The 20,559-nt window shown below is 39.1% G+C and overlaps 1 protein-coding gene across 1 annotated transcript; it reads right to left on the bottom strand.

The window, feature by feature from the left end:
* Positions 1 to 1,472: 1,472 nt before the first annotated feature.
* On the bottom strand, positions 1,473 to 19,679 carry LOC128240297 (metallophosphoesterase domain-containing protein 1-like). The gene is made up of 8 exons (XM_052956889.1): positions 19,502 to 19,679; positions 13,659 to 13,760; positions 12,159 to 12,345; positions 9,332 to 9,451; positions 8,159 to 8,279; positions 4,747 to 4,862; positions 2,091 to 2,201; positions 1,473 to 1,864 (listed from the first exon to the last, which is right to left on the bottom strand). Exons 2-8 carry the CDS (start codon positions 13,752 to 13,754, stop codon positions 1,701 to 1,703), a joined length of 915 nt encoding a protein of 304 aa, XP_052812849.1. The 5' UTR covers positions 13,755 to 13,760; positions 19,502 to 19,679; the 3' UTR covers positions 1,473 to 1,700.
* Between the last annotated feature and the right edge of the window lie 880 nt (positions 19,680 to 20,559).

Raw genomic sequence — 20,559 nt, forward strand, 5'->3', positions numbered from 1 at the left:
AGGTGGAATATACAACTGTACATTTTTTTTAGTTCAAAGATGGAGAATGAGACATCTTATTTTGATTATAAAATTACATCATGTGAACAAGGAACACCGGCGTAAAATATTATCTAAACAAAAACATTATTTTTTACAGAATAAAGATAATCTTTAAAATGTTAGTTTATTTGTACTATATTCATAAGCTGATCAAGTGTTAGGATTATAGTAATAATAAGCGAAAATATATTTTTCTATCTGAATTTAAAAATGAACATCGGAAGATGATAGTGAAATTCATCACCTATTACATCGTGGTTAACATCGGATAAATTGCATGTTCTGCTATTTCGTTCTATATTAAAAAAAAATCATCCTTTTTTAATAGGCAGTTTATGATTAATAAACAATCAATAAATAAGAAGCACTGATTGCTTCCCTTCGTTACCACAACGTCATGTATACCGAACATTTTAGAGCGGGGTTTTTCAATTTAAAATGACAACTTCCAACATTTGGGCCACCTTATCAGGGGAAAATCCAGGATTTGACGTTAGAAGGGCGTATCTTTTGGGCGTAACCTTTTGACTTGCGCCCCTCCCTCAGAACCGAAATTGATTTGGTTTCAAGTTTCAAAACGACATTAAAGCAGTTCAAATAGAATCCGCGAGGATCGTTACAAGTGCAACAAAACTGTGCAATACAGTACTGATAAGCTCCTTAACGAACTTCAATGGGGTACTCTATCGTATATTTCGGATCTTTTTCCACCACTAATACAACCTGCCTTTTGGTGACGAGCATTTATCATTACGAATGAAACGAGAGCTTCCTAAATGTCCAAAAATATATTGATGCAACTAAAATATTAAGTACGGGTTGAGGTGATGGCCGTGTGCATGTTGTTTGCTGCTGGGACAACTGTTTGTGACATAACAATACTGATATCCTAAAGGAAGTAGTAATTTTATATCAAGACCGATTGAGACAATAGAAACCTTAATCAAAACCTATTTTTAATATTTCCAGATATATTTCCAATATCGCTATTGGCGATACTATCATTCTAATTTTCATTCTATCCATACTTTTTTAAAATAAGTCACGGGACGATTTAGTACTTTAGGGTTGTCACTTTAGTATAATGTAAAAATCTGTCACAGGAAAGGAATTCATACATGTCTATTACAGTTGTTTTCCATTCCATTTTTTTTACATGTTTTACATGTATGTTGTGTTGATTATAATGAAGTGAGACGTGTTCTTCATAAATATGTTAGATGGCAGTGTCATACAAATGCGATGAATAGTGCGTTCACTGCTAGTACAATAGTCTTTTTTAAGTACAAGTGGTTAAAATGGTTTTGCTTGTATTGATTTAACCATTATCAGGGGAACACACAGAGCAGAATCCTCAATCCTTAATACTGAGCCGTGGGTCTGGGGGCCAAAGGTTCTCGGCGGGGTCAAGGACAAAGCCCGAATGGGGGTTCACTTGAGTTAATTTATTATAATAAAATAAAAAGTATATATAATAACATCCAACTCGTATATAAACATTAAATGTGCACATATATTCAATCAATTATAGTAAAGTATTTGAGAAGTCATACCATATCATATTGAATGAACATTCAGTGTTCATTTATCACAATTAGCCTCATTGCCATGAAACACATGCGTCACGAAGCCTTTTTCTCATGTGTGGCCATAGGTTGCTAGCGGACAAGGCGGTGCGGTTTTATCTGGGCGAGTTCCGCTTTTGTGTGGCCCGGGGGTATGGAAACGTCGAACACGAGAGGCGCGTGGTCCGGTTTGTAACGTAGTGTACACGTGGATGCGTTCACGAACGTCGTCGTGCCGTCTGACGTCACGCCGTAACCTGATGGGGAAAATGTTGATGTCATTTAAATAACATTTCAATAAATTGCTATTATACCAGATGAACCATTTAAATCAAATCAATCTAGCCAAGTGTCTATATACTTGTAAAGCATCATGCAAGTGCGCTCATGTGAATAAAAAGCACTGTAACAGTTATTCGTTCAATAGAGTTTCCCTAAGATGAGCAGAGGTTTCCGAGAAAATTAAAATAACTAAGAGAGTACCTTCGTGTATATGGCCAAACAAGTGGAGCCTGGGCCGTACCCTGCGTTGGACTGTCGCCAGAAGCTCCACGCATCCCGCCCGTTGTTTGTCGAAACACGCATCACCATGGCCTAGATAAGCATACAATAAACCATACCAACCTTCACATACATGCATATCACAGAAAGTACGACCCAAAACGTTAACCAGTAGTTCCAAGCATCCAGCCCGCTGCCAATTACACACGACCATATAATCAAGATTTATCTATATCATATACAACCAGTAAAGAGCCTTATTGAACCACAACCAGCAGACATGGGTCTTATTGGACCAAAAACCAGCAGACAAGGGTCTTATTAAACCACATCCAGCAGACATGGTTCTTATTGAACCACAACCAAAAGGGTCATATTGAACCACAACCAGCAGACAAGGGTCTTATTGAATCACAAACTAGAAGACATGAGTCTTATTGGACCACAAACCAGCAGACAGTGGCTTTATTGAGCCACAACCAGCAGACATGGGTCTTATTGAACCACAACCAGCAGACACAGGTCTTATTGAACCACAACCAGCAGACATGGGTCTTACTGGACCACAAACCAGCAGACACAGGTCTTATTGAACCACAAACCAGCAGCCATGGGTTTTATTGGACCACAAACCAGCAGACAGTGGCTTTATTGAACCACAACCAGCAGACATGGGTCTTATTGAACCACAACCAGCAGACACAGGTCTTATTGAAACCACAACCAGCAGACATGGGTCTTATTGGACCACAACCAGCAGACAAGGGTCTTATTGAACCACAATCAGCAGACAAGGGTCTTATTGGACCACAACCAACAGACATGGGTTTTATTGGACCACAAACCAGCAGACAGTGGGTCTTACTGGACCACAAACCAGCAGACACAGGTCTTATTGAACCACAAACCAGCAGCCATGGGTTTTATTGGACCACAAACCAGCAGACAGTGGCTTTATTGAACCACAACCAGCAGACATGGGTCTTATTGAACCACAACCAGCAGACACAGGTCTTATTGAAACCACAACCAGCAGACATGGGTCTTATTGGACCACAACCAGCAGACAAGGGTCTTATTGAACCACAATCAGCAGACAAGGGTCTTATTGGACCAAAACCAGCAGACAAGGGTCTTATTGAACCACAACCAGCAAGCACAGGTCTTATTGGACCACAACCAACAGACATGGGTTTTATTGGACCACAAACCAGCAGACAGTGGCTTTACTGAACCACAACCAGCAGACAAGGGTCTTATTGAACCGCAACTAGCAAACATGGGTCTTATTGACCACATCCAGCAGACATGGGTCTTATTGGACCACAACCAGCAGACAAGGGTCTTATTGAACCACAACCAGCAGACATGGGTCTTATTGAACCACAACCAGCAAGCACAGGTCTTATTGGACCACAACCAGCAGACAAGGGTCTTATTGAACCACAACCAGCAGACAAGGGTCTTATTGAACCACAACCAGCAAGCACAGGTCTTATTGAACCACAACCAGCAGACAAGGGTCTTATTGAACCACAACCAGCAGACAAGGGTCTTATTGAACCACAACCAGCAGAAATGGGTCTTATTGAACCGCAACTAGCAAACATGGGTCTTATTGAACCACAGCCAGCAGACATGAGTCTTATTGAACCACAACCATTAGACATTGGTTTTATTGAACCGCAACCAGATGACATGGGTTTTATTGAACCACAACTAAGAGAAATGGGTGATATTATTAATTGCTAATTGATTAGTTGTTGGCATCACATCGAATATGGTATGCATAAAAGACGTTTACTGACATGAATCTTACAATTATTTCAAACAATATCCTTGATATCCTTTTGAAATCGTCTTCAGTTTTCAGAAATATGATGCAAGTAGTAAATTAATTCCACCTTCCTTGCCAATATCTGAAACTTATTTTAACATAGCTAAAACTTTCAGGTTTATAGATGGCTCATCTATATCATATGTTGTTGGGTTTTGTATTATTTGTTTATTTCGACGGAAATATGTATCCAAACAATTTTGTTTAAACGTGTTTGCATATATTCCTTTATGTGCATGCCTTCTCTGTATTTTACTGATCCATTTCTTGAACAAAATACGTTACTCATACCGTCCCTGGGGTAAAGCATGTACAAGATTGCAAATACTCACGAATAAGTACGCATTTAAATATTGTGAGATCGATCTCTGTACACATGTATAAGCTAACTTGTGCAAATGCCAAATACAGAAGTGTTCTTTCAGGTATGTATATTTTACCAATTAAATACGGAAAATAGCTCACCAACGGGCGGTCCGTGAGTAATAAGAATATATACGGAAAACAGCTCACCAATGGGCGGTCCGTGAGTAATAAGGATATATACGGAAAACAGCTCACCAACGGGCGGTCCGTGAGTAATAAGGATATATACGGAAAACAGCTCACCAACGGGCGGTCCGTGAGTAATAAGAATATATACGGAAAACAGCTCACCAATGGGCGGTCCGTGAGTAATAAGGATATATACGGAAAACAGCTCACCAATGGGCGGTCCGTGAGTAATAAGGATATATACGGAAAACAGCTCACCAATGGGCGGTCCGTGAGTAATAAGGATATATACGGAAAACAGCTCACCAATGGGCGGTCCGTGAGTAATAAGGATATCTGTTTTATCGGGTATGAGATTCCACTTCTCTAGGCACGCCTGGCCCCGGGGGAGATTGAAACCCCAGTCACAGAACTCCGGCTGCCTGTAAGATTAGACAATATAAGAAAGGTAAACATTAAGATATGGCCGGTGTGGTGTTGAGTTAGGTAAAAACACAAGAAACAAAACACCGGCTGCCTGTTTTCCGTTGACTTGGGTGTAATACACCTCGAATCAGGACAGATTTCTCAATCCCCGTAATTACTTGTATTTCTTTAATGTAACTGCCGGATAAAAAAACAGAAGCTTTCTGTTTTTTTCTTCAGCGATATTTGTTCTTTAACGTATTCTAAGCTGATAATGTCAGGAATATCCCGGAGACCGAAACGCCTTTGTTTATCCGCCATCTTTGGTCAAAGAAACTTCCCCTGATTATCGGGGGCGTGGCCTATCGAGCCATGACGTAAGGTAACTCCGGCTGCGGATAAAAAAACTCAAGAAAGGTAAATACTAAGGTAAGAGCGGGATGGCATCGGGACACTTTGAAACAAAACGCTAAACTCCTGCTGCCTAAAAGATAAGGCTTACATAACTAGAGCTATCACTGAAGGTGATTAATACCCCCGAACGCCGCCTCTCATTATGATTTATCATTGTATGAAGTTTTATGCTATTCCATCCAATAGTTTTCAAGTTACTGTCCGGACAAAAGTTTGACCAAAAAATAAACACACAGAAAAAGGCAATAACTCTGTAATTTGCTAAAATAGTGTAGTGATTCATGTACACTGAACTCCTTCTCATTGTGCTGTTCCATTGTATAAAGTTGTAATACATTCCATCCAATAGTTTTCAAGCTATGCTCCGGACAAGAAAAAGTAACAAAGGGCAGTAACTCTGTAATTAGCTGAAATAGAATTGCGGTTCCTGTACACTGCACTCCCTCTCATTATGATATATCACTGTATGAAGTTTTATTAAATTCCATCCAATAGTTTTCAAGTAATGCTCCGGACAAGAAAAAGTAACAAAGGGCAGTAACTCTGTCATTAGCTGAAATAGAATTGCAGTTCCTGTACACTGCACTCCCTCTCAGTATGATCTAGCACTGTATGAAGTTTTATTAAATTCCATCCAATAGTTTTCCAGTTATGCTCCGGACAAGAAAAAGTAACAAAGGGCACTAACTCTGTAATTGGCTGAAATACAATTGCGGTTCCTGTACACTGCACTCCCTCTCATTATGATCTATCAATGTATGAAGTTTCATTAAATTCCATCCAATAGTTTTCAAGTTATGCTCCGTACAAGAAAAAAATAACAAAGGGAAGTAACTGTGTAATAAGCTGAAATAGTGTTATGGGTCTTGTGCACTGCACTTCCTCTCATTGTGCTTTACCATTGTATGAAGTTTTAATAAATTCCATAATATAGTAGTTTGCAAGTTAATGTCTGGAAAAAAAATTGACAGCAAAAATCAACAAATAAAGGGCAATAACTCAGTAATAAGCTAAAGTAGAGTTATGGTTCTTGAACACTGCACTTCCTCTCATTGTGATTTACTATTGTATGAAGTTTAAATGAATTCCATCCAGTGCTTTTCAAGTTATACTCCGGAAAAAAGTAACAAAGGGCAATGACTCAGTAATAAGCAAGAATAGAGTTATGGTTATTGTACACTGCACTTCCTATCATTATGCTCTATCATTGTATGGAGTTTAATCCAATTCCATCCGGTAGTTTTTAAGTTATGCTCCGGACAAGGTAAATTGCAACGGACCGACCGACCGACCGACCGACCGACCACAGGGTGACTCCAATATACCCACTTCAAACTTCGTGTGTCGGGGGTATAATAAATAGATAAGATTACATAAGAAATAGCTGACCCTTAGGCAAATTCACCTGCTAGTCACAAAACTGCCTGTAAGATTAGACAAGATAGTATAGTCCTGTTCCGTGATTCAGTCTGCCTACAAGAAAAGATCGTCGGCAAGGGAATTACGAAGTATATTTTAACATCACTTTCATAGGCACGAGTTCTCTGAAATACATCGTCTTACTTTCATAAATTTAGCATTGATGCAAAGAGTGGAAAATGTGGTTTTAACTTGTCGAAACTGTCAAGCAAATTTTATTTTTGCGTAAAAACAAAATAATGACCTAGTAAAACCTGTCCCTAACCAGGGCGAGCCATTCTCGTAGAGGCCACACTGTGTACGGGCGGATACGTGTTTGTTCAAGAGTCCGGTCAACAAATATGCTCCCCCTGAGGCTGAGCAAGGTGAATAAGTTATAAAGATTATATTAACTATGGGCAATGCTAGTTATACAGATATATACATTACTGCTTTAAGGTCAATTGAAGTTGTAACCAATATGTATTAATAAGCAAAAACATTTTGTTTAACAATCATGTTTTTGTTTTTTTCTTATGAAAATATCTGTTTTAAAAAAATACACATTGTGACCAATCCGGTTATCTTGATCTTTATTTTGTTGATCTAAAAATAAAAAGGATCAACACTAGGGATCTACTGTCTGGTCTTGATCAACCTCCCCATCAAGTTTGAGGACCGTTGGTTCAAACGGACTCTTTATATTGATTGGAAAAATCTTTATGTTCAATGTCACCGCCACTGTAGGATTCTGACCTCAAGATCAATAGTGGTCATCAGCAGGTCATAACCAGCCTTACTATAAACTTTTAGGTCATAACGCCCAAGCATACTCTAGTCACAAATCGGACAAGTTTTTTGTGTCAAGGTCAACGCGATCGCAATCTCATAAAAATCAGATCCCCAATACACGCTTCACTACGTTACGCTATGTACATAACGTAATGAAATGAAGTGAACGTCACGATATGATTTTAATGAGATTGACGCGCTCGTGACCTTTGATCTACTGACCTCTAAATTCAAAGGTGCATCTACTGATCATGAGCACCATTCTTACCACGTTTAAGGACCTCTGATCAAAGCGTTCTTCAGTTATCAATCGGACAAGGTTTGATTTACCGACCGCCCGACGGACATGTACAAAGCAATATACCCTTGCGTCTTCGAAGCAGGGCATAATTAAGCTAGAGTTGGTGGCATCGCTACGAATATCTTTAAACATGTGTTAGTCTGAATATCTTGATCGGTTTTTGTTTTATGACAAAGTTAAAAAAGCAAGAAAGACACCGCTGACACCAACACTGCAAAAAACATTCTAGTTTTCTTCAAAAATCAGCCGAGCTAAAACACTGACCATTGCGAACCATAAACGAGTAAACCATACACGTCTACTTCCGCGTTATCTAGGTTACATAGCGGTAAAATACGTTCTGATGATACGCTGTACAGTATACATACAGACATAGGTTTCTATTTATATAAACTGGATGTAGCCTACCATGGCGAGCCGTACACATGTAGACCACATACGTCTATCCCGGCATCCTCCAGATACACGCAATTCGTGAGCAGCTCATGACTTCCGGTCACACCAAGCCTCTCCAAAACCTCCTCATACACTGGGCACGAACAGACAGAAGGAGGTTGAGTTCAGTTTTATTATCAAAAGGACATGTTCAAGCTCTCTAGTTCAGAAACATACAAAATAGTTCCAATCTAAAGGTAAACACTATACTTTCAACAATCATAATTCATCATCGAAAGCTTTAAGTAAAACTCTTATTCAAAATGAATACATACACATGTATAACAAACATACATGTTGAGTGATAAGTCTTTAACCACTAGCTAAATAATGTATGTATGGAAAATATTAACAACTGATAACAAGATTGTCACCGTGTATTTAATAGCTGAAAACGCAAAAATATTAAATGATTGGTGAGTGCTAAAAGATTTATTGTGATCTACTGTCGTCTTATAAGGTAGAAATACTGTGTTTTATGCACGTTTCTTTTAAATTAAACTCGTAATACTTCATAAGAACCATTTTTTTAAAAATATTTATTCATCCTTTTCGGTATAAGTATTGTATTAATTGTGGTAAATCTTATTTGGGAGTAAGAGTGCATCTTTAGTTTAAACATATTTATTGAGGAAAATAACACAAGACAACATATATACATCAATGAAAAGAGTGCATCTTTAAATAAGAGCTATAAAGAGCAATAGTTTTAACACGACATTTTTTACCATGCAAAGCGTTAGTAATACTATTGAAAATGGAATGACCTAGCTTAGGCTTGGTTTAACAAAGTTCCGTTGAATTGAGTATCTGTTCCTGTTCATAAAAAATAAGTAAAATTACTTGAACAAGCTTTGAAAACACTATTGCCAACATTCTCAGTGTGTGTATACCACGTGATAAATTGCGTCATAAATGCTACGTCGGAAGGCAATATTTTGCTTGGAATGAATACTTTAAACAAAGATAATCTTTTCTTTACCATTTTAAATGAAACATAACGCAGTCTACGCCGCTTACGGAGCCTCGACGTAGCATATATGACGTAATATTAAGAATTGTATCTAACGATGAGCACACCGAGTTTACAACGAAGTTTAAAAAATTAGTAAGCTACTTATGAGTAATATGTTATATGCCACGCACCTTTCTCTGTTATTCGAAAATTTGTTTTAAGGTATTCCCGCCTGTTTTTCACCATGTCTTTATCCAGGGTTAGGTCATGGTTTCCGGCAATCACAATCTTCACAGGGTGATCCAATGTACCTGCAGGAACAAGTGACATGCAGTTTAATATATACCAATAATATAACTGATTTGTTTTTATACAAAAAATGAAATTTCACGAATATAAAAGAGTTTAAATGTTCTTCTAAATAAACAGGGCAATTATAGTTTAATTACGATGTTTACAATTATTTATTAAAACAAGGACACATTCTAGAATTTTTTTAACACTGCAAAGAAGGGGACTGCTGGGTATAATCTAAATTCATGTTATAGAAGTGATTACTGTAGGACTTTCGAAAGGACCCACAAACTGCAACAAGAGATTGTTTTCTAGGGAACGTACATCACAGCTATAATATTGCGTCATACAGAAGAACGGAATCCATGCGATCATGTTCTGGACATAACATGAGCTGCAGACAAAAATATCTGTATTTTGTGTAACATATCAAAGGGTCATAACTCTGTGAAATATAAACCAAGCGGGGAATACCAATCTGTATGTACAACTAGGCTTGATACTTATTTTTCCTGTGATATCACCATCCCACCGATAGCTTGGAGAGTTCGCGCGGGCAAACTTTGTGACGTCCATTCATCCATTCAGAAAGACATACAGATGGTCAGCATAACATCAAAATGTAGCCTACCAATATGAGACAGACATACGGATGGCCAGCATAACATCAAAATGTAGCCTACCACTATGGGACAGACATACGGATGGTCAGCATTACATCAAAATGTAGCCTACCAATATGAGACAGACATACCGATGGTCAGCATTACATCAAAATGTAGCCTACCAATATGATACAGACATACGGATGGCCAGCATAACATCAAAATGTAGCCTACCAATATGATACAGACATACGGATGGCCAGCATAACATCAAAATGTAGCCTACCACTATGATACAGACATACGGATGGCCAGCATAACATCAAAATGTAGCCTACCACTATGATACAGACATACCGATGGCCAGCATAACATCAAAATGTAGCCTACCACTATGATACAGACATACCGATGGCCAGCATAACATCAAAATGTAGCCTACCACTATGATAAAGACATACCGATGGTCAGCATAACATCAAAATGTAGCCTACCACTATGATAAAGACATACCGATGGCCAGCATAACATCAAAATGTAGCCTACCACTATGGGACAGACATACGGATGGTCAGCATAACATCAAAATGTAGCCTACCACTATGGGACAGACATACGGATGGTCAGCATAACATCAAAATGTAGCCTACCAATATGATACAGACATACGGATGGCCAGCATAACATCAAAATGTAGCCTACCACTATGATACAGACATACGGATGGTCAGCATAACATCAAAATGTAGCCTACCACTATGGGACAGACATACGGATGGTCAGCATAACATCAAAATGTAGCCTACCAATATGAGACAGACATACGGATGGTCAGCATAACATCAAAATGTAGCCTACCAATATGAGACAGACATACGGATGGTCAGCATAACATCAAAATGTAGCCTACCACTATGATACAGACATACGGATGGTCAGCATAACATCAAAATGTAGCCTACCACTATGATACAGACATACGGATGGTCAGCATAACATCAAAATGTAGCCTACCACTATGGGACAGACATACGGATGGTCAGCATAACATCAAAATGTAGCCTACCACTATGGGACAGACATACGGATGGTCAGCATAACATCAAAATGTAGCCTACCACTATGGGACAGACATACGGATGGCCAGCATAACATCAAAATGTAGCCTACCACTATGGGACAGACATACGGATGGTCAGCATAACATCAAAATGTAGCCTACCACTATGGGACAGACATACGGATGGTCAGCATAACATCAAAATGTAGCCTACCACTATGGGACAGACATACGGATGGTCAGCATAACATCAAAATGTAGCCTACCACTATGGGACAGACATACGGATGGTCAGCATAACATCAAAATGTAGCCTACCACTATGATACAGACATACGGATGGCCAGCATAACATCAAAATGTAGCCTACCACTATGATACAGACATACGGATGGCCAGCATAACATCAAAATGTAGCCTACCACTATGGGACAGACATACGGATGGCCAGCATAACATCAAAATGTAGCCTACCACTATGGGACAGACATACGGATGGCCAGCATAACATCAAAATGTAGCCTACCACTATGGGACAGACATACGGATGGCCAGCATAACATCAAAATGTAGCCTACCACTATGGGACAGACATACGGATGGCCAGCATAACATCAAAATGTAGCCTACCACTATGGGACAGACATACGGATGGCCAGCATAACATCAAAATGTAGCCTACCACTATGGGACAGACATACGGATGGCCAGCCTACCACTATGATACAGACATACCGATGGCCAGCATAACATCAAAATGTAGCCTACCACTATGATACAGACATACGGATGGCCAGCATAACATCAAAATGTAGCCTACCAATATGATACAGACATACGGATGGTCAGCATAACATCAAAATGTAGCCTACCACTATGGGACAGACATACCGATGGCCAGCATAACATCAAAATGTAGCCTACCACTATGGGACAGACATACATCAAATTGTATCCTACCCCTATGCGACAGACATACGGATGGCCAGCATAACATCAAAAATAGACAACCACTATGGGACAGACATACGGATGGCCAGATCAGGCAGACATACGCACCCATGAAATCATCAAACGCCTTGATCTCTGTCGGAAGTCCGGTATTTGTGAAGTCTCCCGCATGCAGAAGAATGTCCCCAGACGGCACGGGATGAGGCAGGGCCTCTAGTCGCATGTGGGTGTCCGAGATACACACGACCCTCAGCTTTCCCTCACTAAGGGGCATGGCCGGGTCTAGTGGAGTAACCTGGTGGGGCAGGAAAAGGAAAAACGTCTTGGGGCAAATGACTAAAGAGACGAATGTTTTCAATGCCCAAATAGCAATCGGAGGGGAATGTCAACATTCGTCCGTTTTTCTGTCGCCCTAAAGGTTACCCGGAAAACTTTGATTTGCTCATTGTCATAAAAGTCTGACCTCAAATACTAGTTTCACGACGTTATGTTATCGCTATCACTTCACGGTGTGATTTCCATGATATTGTTAATTGCCATACATTCTATATAACGCGGAACGTGAATGGTAACATCTGGAATATCTTGTCCGATTTTCAGGCTGTATGCCACATACCTACAGACTGTAGTACCGCAAATCCAAATAAGGCATCGTCAGATCTACTTTTCGACATGACATGTTAAAAAATAAAACCGCCGGGGTTACAAAATGGTGTGTAATGCGGTTTGAAATAGAGCGAATAAAAAGACCTCTTTATTCTAATACGTTCATAATATTGCAACGTAAATGTGACTTAACATTATACAAGCAAAACATTTGCGAGATGAAAGAATAGCACAATAGCATTAATGTGGTTTTAAATGATATTTTGCCGGACCTCTTGGGTGGATTGATTCAGAGATGGCCCCAGAGATGCGGCAAAGACTATGTCACATGGACGTTATAGATGATAGCATAAACAACTATCTTGAAATGGTTTTCTGGTGTTCAATCAACAGTGTTCATAATTTGTGGGAAAATAGTATTAAAGCTGACACCATATGGGTCTAGCGTATCGCGCAATATAACGCGATACACGTCAAGTGTATTTTGGCGTGCCGGTATGTACCCATAATTGTACACAGTTACTGGAACAGAGCAGTCACGTGGTATTTAATTGAACCGATAAAATAACAATCAATAAACAACGACTATATTTATATTACGTAAGTCATTCAATTCCACAGGAAGTTGTAAACATTGCAAACCAATTCATGGCGGCATTTGATGCTTTGTATCAATGGTCTTTCTTGTTGTTGCACGATAATGTACCCTCACATAGAACTTGTGTGCAACAGCACACTCTTTAAGTTTTGCAACGTCTATCATAAAACACAGACCTCCCACACACCGTTTTGAGGCGCGCGGTGACTAATACCACTTTATAATCAGTACAATAAAAGAAGAGTTCGCAAAGGCATTTTCGGACTGGATTTCACGGCTCAGAATTCGTGCGAATGCCTAAGTATATTACTTTAGGGGACTAAAATGGAAATTTTTCTTTCAAGAAACAAGCTATAATCATGTCTTCGAAAAACAGATGAGCTGGTCAAACCCATGGTATATACCTTAGTGACCGTCTGTTTGACGGCGATGCGGTCCCAGGCGCGTGTGGGCCGCGTGGTGTCCCGGTCCACTTGAATGTCCACATCACCCTCTAGCATGGCGCCCTGCACGGAAACATATTTTCAAAGTGACACTCTTATTCAATATCAATGCATACACACATATAACAAACATATATTTTGACTGATAAACCTTTCACTACTTACTAAATAATGCATGTATGGAAAATATTAACAACTGATAACAAGATTGTCACCGTGTATTTAATAGCTGAAAACGCAAAAATATTAAATGATTGGTGAGTGCTAAAAGATTTAATGTGATCTACTATAATCTCAAAAGGTAGAAATACTGTGTTTTATGCACATTTCTTTCAAATTAAAATAGGTATCCTTCATAAGAACCATTTTTTCGACATTTATTCATCCTTTTTGGAGTAATAAAACAATAGTATTAATTGTGGTGTACAGTTTTGAAAACAATAATGCTGTGCTTGGATTACCTTTATTGTACCTTTTAGACCTTACTTATTTTTGAAGTCTCTGTTATGAAATTTCAAGCATGTGTACAGCTTGAAAACATATATCACTATTGGCATTGCCATGTGACCTTTTAACCTACTTTCTTATTTTTGAAGCTACAGTTCTGAAATTTGGATCATATGTACAGCTTTGGGAACAAATATCAAGCTATATTGATTACAAAGGTTAAACACTTTTACTCAGGTGAGCGATTAAGGGCCATCATGGCCCTCTTGTTTTATTTATTCTTTATGTGTGTTTTTCAAGGCCTGTCCGTGCCTGCATTATGGCTTGACTCCGCTGTGACGCCATCACAACTTAAATTGAGTTTAAATGCCATAGGTGACTTGAGATAGAAGTGACAGCAAATCGTAGTCAAATCCAGACATTGGAAGACTTGAAGAAACAAAGTGAGATACAAGAGATCCGGGAGCGATACCCTAGCCCTTTGTGAAGAGACCTCTTGGTTCCAACGTCGCGGCGACGTTGCATTTACGCTCATTTTAGACGAAGAACCATTTCCACAAATGTTATAATTATTAAGATCTACTATTTCTCAGTTTAGCGACGTATAATACTTAAACATATATTTCTCCAGTGTTTCAACAGTGGACTTGACGCGCTGTGCCAGACGCACAAATGCGGTCTGAAGCATAAGGAAACTTAAGTAATAATACATTTACATGAACGTATTTATAAAAGCAACTTATATACAGTTTTAATATTTGTATTTGTTTTCACTAATAACTTTATTTGATCTTATTCGAGATCGTTAAAATGGAGGTGTCAAACAAATGAACGTAATGAAAGTTAACTAAAATCAACGGAGGTAGTAAATATGTTCAAAAAGAAAGATTTTCAGCATCCGCCAGGATATCTAGAAAACATTGTTAGTCTCGTGTAACTGCTATTTTATTTTTACGCATATTCGAACTTGGTTAACAAGACAATCCTGAATGATTAAACCGATCAGAAAATTTATAGAGGTCTAATATCGGACCGATATATTTTTTAAATATTAGATGTTGAAAACGATATAGATCTATCCGTTAAAATAAAATACCAGTTACACGAGACTAACAATGTTTTCTACTGTAACAGATTATCTATACCAAATGTATGAGTTAGAAAGTTAGAAATTACAAGTATTTATTGTGATTCAATTTTATGGACACCATATATGTCAGATGAAAAATCATTTAGACAGGTGCCCGATGAGTATCCCCCGTCAAGCTGACGTCGTAAATCCACGCCGCACGGACGTCAGCGTTTTGGTCGATTTTGGTTGGCCACGTCATGACCACGTACCGACATCGAGTGTCAGCTGGGTATCATCTGGTGTTAAAGGGACTCGCTCATGCGAAGGCACCAAATTTAAACACATATTATAATAAGTTTACTTTTTGATACCGAAACTGCAAATAAACATTCAATTATGTATAAAAACTAGAAATGTGTCCATAGGACACGGATGCCCCCACTTCGGTTTTTTGTCACAGAAAATAAGCCATAATGATTTTTGAAGTCTTTTTTTGCAAATAAAGGGCCGTAACTCCTAAATGACAAAAGCGATTTCCATGGCTATCGAACTTGATCAAGATATTATGGTCACAATCATGTATGTAAAGTTTGGTGAGGATTGGACACATACTTTTCAAGAATTAGATTAGAAACATATATTTTTGAAGTATTTTTGGCAAAAAAGGGCCGTAACTCCTAAATGACTAAAGCGATTTCCATGACTATCGAACTTGATCAAGATATTATGGTCACAAACATGTGTTTAAAGTTTGGTGAGGATTGGACAAACGGTTTTCAAGAATTAGATCGGAAACAATCTTCGGGACGTACGTACGTACGTACGTACGGACGTACGTACGGACAAGGGCAACCCTATATGCCGCCACTTTGTGGGGGCATAATAATTAATTTTAGTTTTTTATCGGGAGCGAACTCACGCTGGTAGTTAAGAAAAATGAAACCCGATATCTTAACCACTCGGCAACAGGGACTCATTCATAACTTGATGGATATTTTTTGCTTTATTAAATACATTGAAAGCATCACGTCATAACGTCAATCAACGAATCACGCTATGTACAGCCTTTTGCTGAATTGCATTAACAACGGTTTTGGTAATCATGGACTTCAAAGACAATATTTGAGCATATATCAACATTTGTTTAAAGGTTCCAGCTGTCAGTATCTTAGTTTTAACACTCTGATGATTTGATACACTTAATTTCGTCCATTTGTTTTTGTAAAAAGTGCATACCCTGGTATACATTTAGCGAGTCAATATTTCTTCATAATTTCGTCAATAATTCTTCTTTATACTTCATAAGAAGTCTCAGACTACTAAAACTCAGACTACTGAAATAATTACTACCGAAACTTAATACTACTGAAGCACAGGACTTCTGAAACTCATGAGTACTGACACTCACTCTTCTGAAACTCGTGAGTACTGACACTCACTCTTCTGAAACTCGTGAGTACTGACACTCACTCTACTGAAACTCATGATTACTGTCACTCTTTTGAAACTCGTGAGTACTGACACTCACTCTACTGAAACTCGTGAGTACTGACTGTCACCTTTCTGAAACTCATGAGTACTGACTGTCACCCTTCTGAAACTCGTGAGTACTGACTGTCACTCTTCTGAAACTCGTGAGTACTGACACTCACTCTTCTGAAACTCGTGAGTACTGACTGTCACCCTTCTGAAACTCGTGAGTACTGACACTCACTCTACTGAAACTCGTGAGTACTGACACTCACTCTACTGAAACTCGTGAGTACTGACACTCACTCTTCTGAAACTCGTGAGTACTGACACTCACTCTACTGAAACTCGTGAGTACTGACACTCACTCTACTGAAACTCGTGAGTTCTGACACTCACTCTACTGAAACTCATGATTACTGTCACTCTTTTGAAACTCGTGAGTACTGACACTCACTCTACTGAAACTCGTGAGTACTGACTGTCACCCTTCTGAAACTCATGAGTACTGACTGTCACCCTTCTGAAACTCGTGAGTACTGACTGTCACTCTTCTGAAACTCGTGAGTACTGACACTCACTCTTCTGAAACTCGTGAGTACTGACTGTCACCCTTCTGAAACTCGTGAGTACTGACACTCACTCTACTGAAACTCGTGAGTACTGACACTCACTCTACTGAAACTCGTGAGTACTGACACTCACTCTACTGAAACTCGTGAGTACTGACACTCACTCTTCTGAAACTCGTGAGTACTGACACTCACTCTTCTGAAACTCATGAGTACTGACACTCACTCTACTGAAACTCGTGAGTACTGACACTCACTCTTCTGAAACTCGTGAGTACTGACACTCACTCTTCTGAAACTCGTGAGTACTGACACTCACTCTTCTGAAACTCGTGAGTACTGACACTCACTCTACTGAAACTCGTGAGTACTGACACTCACCCTTCTGAAACTCGTGAGTGCTGACACTCACTCTACTGAAACTCGTGAGTACTGACACTCACTCTACAAAAACTCGTGAGTACTGACACTCACTCTTCTGAAACTCTTGAGTACTGACACTCACTCTTCTGAAACTCTTGAGTACTGACACTCACTCTTCTGAAACTCGTGAGTACTGACACTCACTCTTCTGAAACTCGTGAGTACTGACACTCACTCTTCTGAAACTCATGAGTACTGACACTCACTCTATTGAAACTTGACACTCACTCTACTGAAACTCGTGAGTACTGACACTCACTCTACTGAAACTCTTGAGTACTGACACTCACTCTTTTGAAACTCGTGAGTACTGACACTCACTCTTCTGAAACTCTTGAGTACTGACACTCACTCTTCTGAAACTCGTGAGTACTGACACTCACTCTTCTGAAACTCGTGAGTACTGACACTCACTCTTCTGAAACTCGTGAGTACTGACACTCACTCTTCTGAAACTCGTGAGTACTGACACTCACTCTATTGAATGTCGTGAGTACTGACACTCACTCTGCTGAAACTCGTGAGTACTGACACTCACTCTTCTGAAACTCGTGAGTACTGACACTCACTCTTCTGAAACTCGTGAGTACTGACACTCACTCTTCTGAAACTCGTGAGTACTGACACTCTATCTACTGAAACTCATGAGTACTGACACTCACTCTTCTGAAACTCTTGAGTACTGACACTCACTATTCTAAAAACTCGTGAGTACTGACACTCACTCTTCTGAAACTCTTGAGTACTGACACTCACTCTTCTGAAACTCGTGAGTACTGACTGTCACTCTTCTGAAACTCGTGAGTACTGACACTCACTCTTCTGAAACTCGTGAGTACTGACACTCACTCTTCTGAAACTCGTGAGTACTGACACTCACTCTTCTGAAACTCATGCGTACTGACACTCACTCTTCCGTGAAACTCATGCGTACTGACACTCACTCTTCCGTGAAACTCATAACTTCTGGAATAACACTTCAACTGATACGCATGACTTATAAAACAAATCAATACTGAAACCCATGGCCATTGAAACTCTAGCCACAATAATGTACGTTAGGGAGCTGTTTTATCACGTGGACATTCAGTATGTCCCCCTTACATAGAATCACCCAAACAAAATGGAAAAAGACTCTGAAGCGGCTGTTTATATGGACTACTGAACCCCGGCCAAGAATACTGAATTACATGACTAATGCAACTCATGAACACTACTACTGAAACTCACAAGTACTTAAGATGAACTGAAACACACGACTACTGAAACTCACAAGTACTTAAGATGAACTGAAACACACGACTACTGAAACTCAGAAGTACTTAAGATGAACTGAAACACACGACTACTGAAACTCACAAGTACTTAAAATGAACTGAAACACACGACTACTGAAACTCACAAGTACTTAAGATGAACTGAAACACACGACTACTGAAACTCAGAAGTACTTAAGATGAACTGAAACACACGACTACTGAAACTCACAAGTACTTAAGATGAACTGAAACACACGACTACTGAAACCGGATCTATTGAAACTTATGACAACTGTTACCACTGACTACTGAAATTCACTACAGTACACTGAAACTCACGCCTACCGAAACTCACACGACTTCTGATATTCATGTAAATTGTAGTATATTGAAATAGTCGTTCAAAACGAGATTCTTCTTATCCCTAAAAGAAGAAAGATTTGCCATATATAAAGAATACGTCCATGTACCAGTACAGTTACAATATATGGATTAACGTCAATGTATCTCTACTGTGGTACAGTACTGATAGTGATAAACACCAGTGTCACCAGGACAAACCTGAATTTTGTTGACTTCTGTAAACGAGGTAAATAATCCAGTTTGTTTCTGTAATTTACCAGTTTTTAAGAGGAATCTAGCCTAAATGTACCAGTATATTAAACCATAAATCACATTTGGTCGAAATTCTAGACTGTTCCTGTTTACACCAAAATAAGCGATGACAACACAAGTGTTTATTTTCTTAGTCAATGGAAAATTATCAAGGGGGGTAACTTTACATAAAAAAGGGTTAAACAATACTAGAATCGATGATGGTTGTTTATTGGAGAGGTCGACGTTTAGAGTGGTTCGACATGGGAGAACGAGTTTTCTTATAAAATTCGTATAAAATCAGTTTAATTAATCGTTTGTGTTAAAGTTTAATAAAGACAATTTTGAAACACGACAAGAACACTGTAATGAAAGAAAATAAATGATAATTGTTCATTTCCGAATGTAGAAATGACTGCATCATTTATTTATAGAGAAGTGTCTAGTAGCAGACAACATTTTCGGCGATCTTGTTTTAACGATATGGATGAACTCACGGCAGTTATATTACTCCCCCTTGAAAATATGTTTTAAATCTTTAACCTTTGCTTAATGGTATACTTTATAGTTTTCCCAACGACAGGCGATGTCAGACATAATGAAAATAAAACGTAAGCACTAGTTAAAGCCCAGACTTGATTCTATCAAAAACAGAAGTCAGGGGCGTAGCTGGGCCTTTTTAGGAGTATAGGCCCACTTGGTACGGGGGGTTGGGGGGCCTCCCCCTAGATTTTTTAAACTATATATCCGATATGGTGCGATTTGGCGTATATCTGGAGCCTTTTTAGTCTTCAAAATAGTTTCATAATGCACCTGACTAAAATTTATTTTTGTCTTACGTATGTAGAACAAAGGTATGTCTTAATACGCCTCATGGAACTAAAGGAGCGCTCACATGAGGCGGATGTGGCAGGCATGGTCAGCAGTATCTGCAGTATACTGTATATGCAGGGATAAGCTGCCTCCGATGTCTTCGGTTGAGTGTCGCCAGCAGTGTCGAAGGCTTTGAATCTTTCAGCTGCCAT

The sequence above is a fragment of the Mya arenaria genome, chromosome 7 (assembly GCF_026914265.1).
Source record: "Mya arenaria isolate MELC-2E11 chromosome 7, ASM2691426v1".
NCBI classification, from domain to species: domain Eukaryota; kingdom Metazoa; phylum Mollusca; class Bivalvia; order Myida; family Myidae; genus Mya; species Mya arenaria.

Excerpts from the sequence above, each read along its gene's own strand:
- LOC128240297 (XM_052956889.1), bottom strand. The coding sequence starts at position 13,754 with ATGCTAGAGGGTGATGTGGACATTCAAGTGGACCGGGACACCACGCGG. Across the intron at positions 12,346-13,658 it reads TCAAACAGACGGTCACTAAG|GTTACTCCACTAGACCCGGC; the intron begins GTATATACCATG and ends CTGCCCCACCAG. Across the intron at positions 2,202-4,746 it reads TACTCACGGACCGCCCATTG|GCCATGGTGATGCGTGTTTC; the intron begins GTGAGCTGTTTT and ends ATGCTTATCTAG.